Source organism: Electrophorus electricus, chromosome 25 (genome assembly GCF_041902795.1).
Source record: "Electrophorus electricus isolate QZ-2024a chromosome 25, ASM4190279v1, whole genome shotgun sequence".
NCBI classification, from domain to species: Eukaryota; Metazoa; Chordata; class Actinopteri; order Gymnotiformes; family Gymnotidae; genus Electrophorus; species Electrophorus electricus.
In genome coordinates, this window is record NC_137521.1 from 12,272,087 (window position 1) to 12,282,500 (window position 10,414).

At 46.9% G+C, this 10,414-nt stretch overlaps 1 protein-coding gene across 4 annotated transcripts in view; it reads left to right on the forward strand.

Moving 5' to 3' along the window:
- Nucleotides 1-9,536: 9,536 nt before the first annotated feature.
- The window catches only part of kcnn1b (potassium intermediate/small conductance calcium-activated channel, subfamily N, member 1b), a 29,424-nt gene continuing 28,546 nt past the window's right edge, over nt 9,537-10,414 (forward strand). For 2 of the 4 annotated variants that reach the window (XR_014119915.1, XM_081707691.1), the window contains exon 1: nt 9,537-10,414. This exon is cut by the window's right edge and continues 652 nt beyond it. Coding sequence is in view for 3 of the 4 variants with exons in the window: in XM_081707691.1 (XP_081563817.1) it covers nt 9,864-10,414 (551 nt within the window). In the remaining variant the exon portion in view is untranslated. The other 2 variants (XM_081707692.1, XM_035522159.2) reach the window with 2 other exon arrangements.

Below are 10,414 nucleotides of genomic sequence, written 5' to 3' on the forward strand. Positions count from 1 at the left end.
TACCTTGTTTGGGCTGTCCCGGGACACGGAATGATGGCAGGCCTGTCAGCAGCCGTGCGAAGCCTGCTGTGTGGAAACAGCTGTAGTCTCAACTCTTTAACACCTGACTGGTGGTGGTGGAGGGGGGTCACTCTTTCAGGTGCCCTGTGCAAATGTTTAAGGACTCTGAGTTGCTGAATGTGGTGCCTTCTGTCATAGTGGAAGCATGCTTGTCCCAACCAGATGAAGATCCCGTATTCTGATATCCATGTCCTCCATAGCCTTGCCTGATCTCCTCTTTGGCACACCTGTCTGGCAGGTGTATGTTGTAGGTGCATGTTTACACACTCATCCATCTCCTTCTCCACCCTGCCCATCGCTGATCGGGCATGGTGGAGAATGGGACCTTATTTGGGTGGTGCACCGTTCTCCCACAGCAGTGACCGCTGGTACTGTGACGTGCTGGTGTCACTGCTGGGTGGAGAAATGGAGGTGTCCAGAAATGAGAGATGGAGCATCTAAAAACTGCTCCTGACCACAGGTGCTTCGTTAGACTGTACATGCACATGTACAAAGAGTTTGCGTGTGCAGAGAAGGTTGGGAAATGACAATTATATGGGCACTTAAAATACTTCAGAGTTAAACTGAAAGGTGACAGGAGCTTCACATGAGGGGTGGAGTTAACAAACATGTGAATCCAGTGAAGACTGAAGCCAGAACTTCAGTTCTGGTGTGAGCCAGAACTTCCTTACAGTACATTATAGTACTCTACACTATAGTACTCTACAGTACACTATAGTACTCTACACTATAGTACTCTATACTCAAAGGTACAGTACACTAGAGTACTCTACAGTACATTATAGTACTCTACAGTGTACTATAGTACTCTACAGTACCTTATAGTACTCTATACTAGTACTCTACAGTACACTATAGTACTCTACAGTACATTATAGTACTCTACACTGTAGTACTCTACTCAAAGGTACAGTACACTAGAGTACTGTACAGTACTCTACAGTACCTTATAGTACTCTACACTATAGTACTCTATACTCAAAGGTACAGTACACTAGAGTACTCTACAGTACATTATAGTACTCTACAGTATACTATAGTAATCTACAGTACCTTATAGTACTCTACACTAGTACTCTACAGTACATTATAGTACTCTACAGTACATTCTAGTACTCTATAGTACTCTCTACTCAAAGGTACAGTACACTAGAGTACTGTACAGTACTCTACAGTACCTTATAGTACTCTACACTATAGTATCTTACAGTACTACACTAGTTCTCTACAGTACTCTACAGTATAGTATTCTAGAGTACAGTAGACTATAGTGCCTTACAGCACTCTACACTAGTGCTCTACAGTCCAGTACACTATAGTACCATACAGTACTCTACAGTATAGTATTCTACAGTACAGTAGACTATAGTGCTTTACAGCACTCTACACTAGTGCTCTACAGTACAGTAGACTACAGTACCTTACAGCACTCTACAGTACAGTACACTATAGTACTCAACACTAGTACTCTACAGTACACTATAGTACTCTACACTATTACTATACACTAGTACTCCACACCAGTACTCTATAGAACAGTACACTATAGTACTCCGCACTAGTACTCTGCCGGACACTATAGTACTCTACACTAATACTCTATAGTACACTGTACTACCCTACAGTGCTCCACAGTACACTATAGTACTGTACAGTACTCTACAGTATAGTATTCTACAGTACACTATAGTACTCTGCACTAGTATTGTACAGTACCTTACAGTACTCTACAGTACACTATAGTACTCTGCACTAGTACTGTACAGTACACTAGAGTACCTTACAGTACTCTTCCTTACATTTACACCTTCCCCCTTTTTAGTCAAACATATTTGATGCTTACATTTTGCTTTAGTTTCGCTATGAGGCCAATATAAAAAGCAATGGAGGCTCATGCCCAACTGTCTGCTCTATAAATGAATTCCTATATAAATAGATAAAGTGGAATTGAGTTAAAAGTCTTTAAGATAGCTGCTACTAATGTTTTAGCTGTGAATCTTACTGTGGTTTATTTTTTGCATCATCGTATGTACACGACCACATGAGCGAATCTAAGCAGAGTGTGGGGTTTGCGTGAGTATAATTGGTGGCATAAATGCTAATTGCATTGTTGGACTTGTATCTTCAGTGCATAATAATAATAATAATAATAATAGCTATAATAATAAGAACAATAATAAGTAATCATTCTGATAATAGCTGAACAGACTCGTGGTTCCTGGGCTGTGGGCTGCTAGCACTCGCCCTGCATTCAGAAGACCTTCTGACTCCTGGAACAATAATAATATTAAACATTGATATTAAATTTGCTGAATGAAGAGGCATGTCTTTTCTCTCATGAGGTGTGTGTGTGATTGTGAAATGGTGAGTAATCATTTTATGTGAGGTTTCCTAGTAAGTTTCTGTAATCAGTGTGTAAATATCCACTCTTACTTTGTGGTCAATCGCTGTCCATCTGAAAAACCTCTGTCATCCAGATCGCTTTTGTTCCCAGTTCTCCCACTAACACCATTCAATATCCCCGTTAGGCGTCTGAGGAAGTTGATATATACGTTAATAAACGTACATTTGCGCTGTGTCTTTACATAAATGTATAAAGAACAGTAAGTACTCCTGTGACGCGATCGCAATGGAGAAGGCTCCTGCACGCTGAGTCATGCAGTAATACCAAAGTCCCATGATCCTTTGCTTCTGTTTGATGTTTGTTGTCCATTTCTCTCTAGTCTATCAAACTGAGCAAATAAAAGCTCCAGCACCTGCTGCCGAGGACTGTCTCGTTCAGCGCTCCTGAACTTGCTATAGTCCTTTAAGCAGGAATCCGTGCAGCCAATTAAAATTACCAAATTTAAATGTTGATTATCTACTGAGTAAAGGGGTTTGAGATAATCAAAATGAAATAAATGTTATGGTTATCATTGTTATTGTAATGTCGTCCCATGAGCCTACTGGCTGCTGGAGAAGAGGATGGTGAGGTTTTCCAGAATGCTTTCTACCCATTTGGAACTCCTGAGGAGCTTCACAGGAACCGGGGGCACAGCTCTGAGTCAGTGGTGATCTGATGACCCAACAACCTGGGTTCCATGGTTCCAACCCCGTCCTGATGGACTTGCTCTCAGCCAGTATGTCATCACCAGTGTGACCAGGACCGTCACCTACCCCGGTCCTGCTGCCACACCGTTCTGCTGTGCAGGTCCCGCAGGTCTTTGGGACCTGTTCCAACCCCTCTGATGTTCGGCCATGAGATCAGGACGTCCTCTGAGCTCGTGTTCCGAGGCTGTTCGCTGGGATTCGGGGCGTGTCCATACCAGCGAACTCCACCGCTGCGCTCACAATGTGCTCCGGCTCAGCCAGAGGCACCAGGGTGGTGCCAGCACTCACCAGAAGCAAGCGCATTACCCACAATGCCAGGGAAGCCCCTCTGACCAGGCCTGCGTGGTCTGGGTGTCGGACTGTAGTGGTCCAAAGGGACTCACCCTGTATTACCTCTGTGGAGGACAGACTGTCTTACATGGCCTCCTTTATTAGTGGAGTAATGAATCTTTTATGTGCCGTTAATTGTGGATTTGGTTGCAGTCATTCTGTTCTTAGCATCATTCGTTTTTATTGTTAATTTCCCCTGTTTATTATTATTATTATTATTATTATTATTACAGATAGGATTCTGTAAGGACGCTTTACAGACAGGACTCAGCTTTTCCAATCACACACACCGAGGAGAAGCAGTAGTCAGTTTACACACAGCAAACTGTCAGAAACCACAGCCCCCTGGGAGACTGCACCAGGTGGAGAAGGCAAGGAGGTTCAGACCAGGACAGAGCACCATCCCTGGACACACACACACACACACACACACACACACACACACACACAGGTCACATTTATACAGGACCATTTTGAATATCCAATCAACCTAAGCTCTATGTTTTGGTTAATTCTCCTTTTCACTCGTTCGTTTTGTCTTTTGCCTGTTGTGCTTGTTTAAATAAACGTCGAGTGAAGATTCTGTGAGACTTCTTCCACCCCGACGCTTCGTCATCATCATCATCAGTATTTCTGACGGAGACTGAACGGTGATGTTGACTTCCTGGCATCACTGGCTCGTCTGCCTTTATGTTGGGCTTATTTGTCCTTTCGGATGGGCCATCTGTCATCTACAGCCAAGCCGTAGCTCCTGCAGAGGCGACGGGGATCTGGAATAGGACTAGAATACATCATAACGCTGACGTTAACAAAGCACCAGGGTCCACCATCGTGACTCTGTGTGTGTGTGTGTGTGTGTGTGTGTGTGGTGGCGGCCGGGGGGGGGGGGGGGTAGGTAGGTAGTATTCGCTCGGTTGGGTTCCACCATATTTCCGGCGATATCTCGTGAGCTCCTTTGGAAAACGCGCAAACATTCGCAAAAAACCAAAAAAAAAAACAACAAACATTGCCTCCGAAATTCTTGGGTTTTTGCCTTCGCTGTGTCACATCGACACGCAACCTCTCAGTGGAAGTGTCATCCCAGTGTGGGTGATGTTTGTCTCCTCGACAAAGCAGAAACACTGAAACACACTCGGAAGATTTTCATTCCCCAGTCTCTTTTATTCATTTTCTTCAGCAGTGCGAATGGGGCTGTCTTTAGCCTGTTTGACGGTTTTATCGAAGTGGAAAATGTGTTTTCTAAGACAAATTTATCGGATGCGATTACGGATTATCAGATGTGCCCCGTAGAGACGGTTAATGAAAACGCAGCTCCTTCCTGGGTTCAGGGCGTTTTCTGCAGCCTGCACTCACAAGCAGACCTGATCTGCACGGATCAGGACACTGGAAGTGTCCTGTACCCTGCAGGACACTGGAAGTGGCATTATTCTGTTTTTGTTCGTTTGTTTTTAAACATATCACAGGCTTGGTGTACGTTCAGTACACACAACCTCTGACTAGATCTGTCAGCAGTCATGTTTTCTGCCGTTTTCATTGTATTTGAATTTCCAGTGAGCTTTCGGTTCTGCGTCATGCACAGCTGAGCGGAGCGGTTTGTGCGCGCGGAGTCTAACGCGCTCGTGGGTTGGCGTCCCGGAGAAGCCCCACTGCCATACAGAGCACGCGGATAAAAATAGCACGGAATTCCCTCATCGAGGTAGCGCGCAGGCAGCGCTTGGATTTGCCGCAGAATGCCAGCCCAGTTCCCGAAAGACGGATATCTTTTAAGTGACACTAGCATCACTGCGAACCATATTTAGTTTATAGGGGTGTGACTGCCTCAACGTGGAATTGCTTTTTGCACTCCGGGTCTGTGTACTAAATCTCACCCAGTAAACATGTGACGGTGGATAGAGACACGTAGGTTATTCTTATACACAGAATGAGGCGAGTCTGATCTCAGTAAAGAACAGCAGTGATCTCTCCCCTCCCCACCAATACCACTGTTGTGTTTCCTAATTTGGTGCTAACAGTGGAAATCTGGATCATAAAAGTCGGTTGTTCTTAGACCTACGGGCTTGTTTCATTTGCTGCACAAGCACGCTAAAGCGCTCAGATTTATGGTGACATTTACACTGGGTTAGGCAACATTTGGCAGGCGACCATTTCTAGACAGACCGGCACAAGGGCTTAGTGGTCTACTTTAAGTCAAATGTCTTCCCTCTGAGAGCCCTGCTCCCCTCTGAGGTCTGAGGTTTGCTCCCCTCTGGCTCCCTGGTGTTCAGATACTGCTTGCTGACCAGCACACAGTTCCTGTAGCTCCTCAGGCTTTGTGTGTGTGTGTGTGTGTGTGTGTGTGTGTGTGTGTGTGTGTGTGTGGCCGGGAAGATGAGAGGCTTTTGGTGGGCCTTTGAACTCCTCACCATCAATGGCACATCTCGTTTCCAGAGTGTTCTGTGTCCATACACTCCTCTGTCTCTTCATCTCACTCCTAATACACTCCATATACATGGAGGGTGAACACGTTAAGAGTGAGATTGCTGCATAGGGTAAAATGTGAAGTGTGGTGTTTTGCACTCTGATGTTAGTCACCCCCCCCCCCCCCCCCCCGTGTGTGTGTGTGTGTGTGTGTGTGTGTGTGTGTGTGTGTGCTGCGCATCTCTTTGTCACCCAGGCCATTTGCATGCTAGCTCTTAACAGGCTGGGTTGCTCTTTCTTCACTCTGCATCCTAATCATGCGTCTCCGAGAGCCCCTGGCCAGCCCCTCAGTCTGAGACCAGCCTCGACTCACCGCCTTGCTCCAGCCAGACACTTCCTCCACGACTCCAGTCAACTTCACATAAGCTGGACACAACCCAGGCTGACTCAACTCGTCCTGAAGGACAGAAGGTAAGAGCACTGTGTTCTGTGTTTGTTATCAAGTTAGTGGTTGAAAGTCTATTAGAGTCGGAGAGAATGACTGAATGACCAAAAAAAAAGACCAAACAGTACATAAAAATGGTCGGGTGCAAGGTAGAGATTCTGTACAGGCTCTGAGGGACTGCCTGTGTAACCACATACTCAACAGTTCTAAATCTCATCTGGCTTTCTGAATTTGCCTGGTTTAATGAAATATAACCATGATGTAGCCATTTTCTAGCAAGTAAAGGGTCGCGTGATATATCAGTATATTTTTGCCATTAATGCTCCTTACGTATACTTGAGGTTTAGGGGTACATGATGTCCCTGAGGTGTTTGCATGTGTGGTGTCCGTGATGTGCTTGTGTGTGTGATGTCTGTACGGTGTTTGTGTGTGTGGTGTCCGTAAGGTGTTTGTGTGTGTGTGATGTGTAATGCAGATGTCAAAGATGTAAAAGAGTAAAATGTGTGTTTTGATTCATCCTAAAAAATATTCCCTCCCACTCTGGTGCCCCCCACCCCCTGTTTCTCTCTCTGTTTCTCATTCTTTCTCTCTGTCTATGTCTGTCTGTCTCCCACTCTGTCACTCTCTCTGTTTGTTTCTCACTCTTTCTCTCTCTCTCTCTATCACACTCGTGTGTGCATGTGTGTGTGTGTGTGTGCGCGTGTGTGTGTGTGTGCATGTGTGTGTGTGTGTGCGCGTGTGTGTGTGTGTGTGTGCATGTGTGTGTGTGTGTGCGTGTGTGTGTGCGTGCGTGCGTGCGTGTGTGTGCATGTGTGTGTGTGTGTGCGTGCGTGCGTGTGTGCGTGTGTGTGTGTGTGTGTGTGCATGTGTGTGTGTGTGTGCGTGCGTGCGTGTGTGTGTGTGTGCGTGCGTGCGTGCGTGTGTGTGTGTGTATGTTTGTGTGTTTTCGTAGAGCTAAAGTAATAACTGATCAGGAAGACTCATCTGTTAGTGACAGGGCCTCTCCAGCTCTGCAGCAGCTGAAACACTGAAGCACTTCTGTAAACATCCAACTGCAGCTAGAGCCACACACACACACGCGCTCACACACACACACGCACGTACACACACACACGCACGTACACACACACACACACGTACAAACACATACACACACACAGCTATTCTTGTCTTGTTGCACATATAATTTCTCAGATTTATGTGTTTATGTTCAGTCATGCCTGCATTCGAACCCTTAAGGTGAAGGCTACGTACCAACGAAAGTGCCCCTCTCGCACTGTGGTCATAGGATCAGTTCCTCTTCATACATATGAAAGTGTATGGGAAATGGAGCCCAAGCACACCTGATCTGAGATCAGTGCTGCTGTTTCCCCTGCTGTGGCTGCTGGCTGTGGGGGTCTGAGTCCAGAACAGTGCCTATGGCTAAATTAAATGAGATCTATATTTAGTCAGCCAATGGTCACGGGTGAGAGGCTATCGTCGTGTTTACTGAACAGGTCTAATGGCAGAGCGCAGGTAAGGATAAATAATACAAACACAGGGGCCTACCCAGAGGAACTGCTTGAAGACTACACAGATACACTAAACACTACACATGGAAGCTGTCTGAACACTATACAGAGAAACTGAACCCTACACAGAGAAATTGTCTGAACAATACCCAGAGAAACTGTCTGAACACTGCACAGAGAAGCTGTCTGAACACTACACAGACAAGCTGTCTGAATACTACCCAGAGAAGCTGCCTGAACACTACACAGAGAAGCTGAATACTTCACAGAGAAACTGAACACCACACAGAGAAACTGAACACTATGCAGAAAAACAACACTATGCAGAGAAGCTGTCTGAATACTACACAGAGAAGCTGACTGAACATTACACAGAGAAGCTGTCCGAATACTACACAGAGAGGCTGCCTAAACACTACACAGAGAAACTGAATGCTACACAGAGAGGCTATCTGAACACTACCCAGAGAGGCTGTCTGAACACTACACAGAGAAGCTGTCTGAACACTACACAGAGAATCTGCCTTAACACTACCCAGAGAAACTGAACACTACACAGAGAGGCTGTCTGAACACTACCCAGAGAAGCTGCCTGAACACTACACAGAGAAGCTGAATACTTCACAGAGAAACTGAACACTACCCAGAGAAGCTGCCTGAACACTACACAGAGAAACTGAACACTACACAGAGAAGCTGCTCTCTCTGCTCAGCACACATGGCATGCCAGAGGCCTGTGACTGCTATGGTGCTCCAAGCAGGAGATGTGTTAGATATCTGATTCTGTAACTGTGGATCCAACTGACTGCTGAGCTGAGGTATTGCACATCATGATTCACGAGTGGGTTTATATAAGAAACACTAGTCACCATGGTTCTATTTTGAGGACACAGACATGTCTAAATGAAATTTACAACTAAAAATACATTGGTGTAAATCATTTTTAATTTGTATGTGGTTCAATTCACTGAATGCAACAGTACAAAATTTTAAAACTGTTCTTGTTGTGGACATAACCAAGCCTTGCCTGTATTGTCCACTGTGGTGTGTTAAGTACAGTTGGCCGTATTATCCTGGACTCCAGGGTCACCAGGCTTCTGCACTCTGTATATTCACACTGTTCAGATCCCCAGGAGTTCCTGGAGTCCGCAACATCCTGGTAATGACACGCAGGAGCATATCAGCATGGAATTACACTCAATGTGTGTGTGGGTCACAGCAGGTGACAGTACACACAAACTAAACAGTTCAGGACCCCTTCAGAACCCCCACGCCAGCCCTCCACACACACACACACACACACACACACACACACACACACACACACACACACACACACACACACACACAGACAGACAGGGAGTGGGATAGGAAGGTTAATAATGAATGTGCTTGTAGGCACTACCTCTAAAACCAGTAAGCAAATGATACTTCGTGTAGCCTTGTCCAGGTTTCGAGGACTAATTATCTAATGAAAACGATCGGGTTTCTCCGGTTGCCGTCTCACATCCTCGTTACATTTCGACTCGCGCGCGCGGCCCTCACCGAAAACAACGCGCACTCTGGGTGAAAACTCTCAAATCGTCTACCAATTTTTCTTGAGTTTCCTGAGGCTTACAATAAAATAAAATAAAAAAAACACCACATGGACCGTCATATCTGTCGCCATATTTTCGGACTTTTTGTTGGGTGACATTAAAACGTAGATCAGTTGGATTACTCATCAGATATTGTTTTCTTCCTTTGCAGGGTGTCGTAGGATGACTTTCCGCTTGGTTTCCCTACTGACTCGGGCCTGCGGTTACACATCGGCCTGAAAACGTCGCGTTATCATGACTTCTGACTTTTAGATGCATTTTGGGACCGCACAATGGGACCGGATTCGGTCGAGCGCTGCGCGCCCTCTCCCCGCCTGCCGTCGCCGTTAGGCTGCACCTCGTTCCTGCGCTCGTTCACGTAAGCTGCACACATTTTAAAGGGGACAGATCGTCGCGGGAGGGCGGCGTTCCCCGGAACTACACTGTGACGTGATGCGGCTGGTCCTTGTCAGACCTACCAATGAAACGAGCCGCCTTGACTCCACCGGGGCCGCACGCAGCGAAAGGGTGCCGGATCATTGCAGCGCAAAGCGGCACTCACTGCCCGCCGGAGGTGAGGAGGTGATGCAGCATCGGTACCCGCGCGCTGTGCAGCAGCAACAGCGCGTATCCACCCCGGAGCACAGGGGAGCGCAAACCTGCGCCGTTCCGTGTCCCCAAGCGGCGCCAGGTCGGTCCGCGCCGCTGTGCAGTCTGCCACCGCCGCCACCGGCGCAGAACACGCGCAGCTGTCTTTCATCAAAACAGAGCCAAGTGACGCTCCCCTTCCCTTTCGGTCAGGAAGACAGCACGACTGGCGAGCTGCAACGGGGCGGTCCACCAGCGCTAACAAGCCGAGGAACCAACCCGAGCCGCGAGTCCAGCTACTGCAAACACTCGATTCGTCGACAGGGTCTTGGAGCGGGCGCGGTAGGAGCGCGAGCGCATTCTCCCACTAACCCCGTTTGCCAGCAGCACGGCGTCTGGTGCGCTCCGGGTTCTGC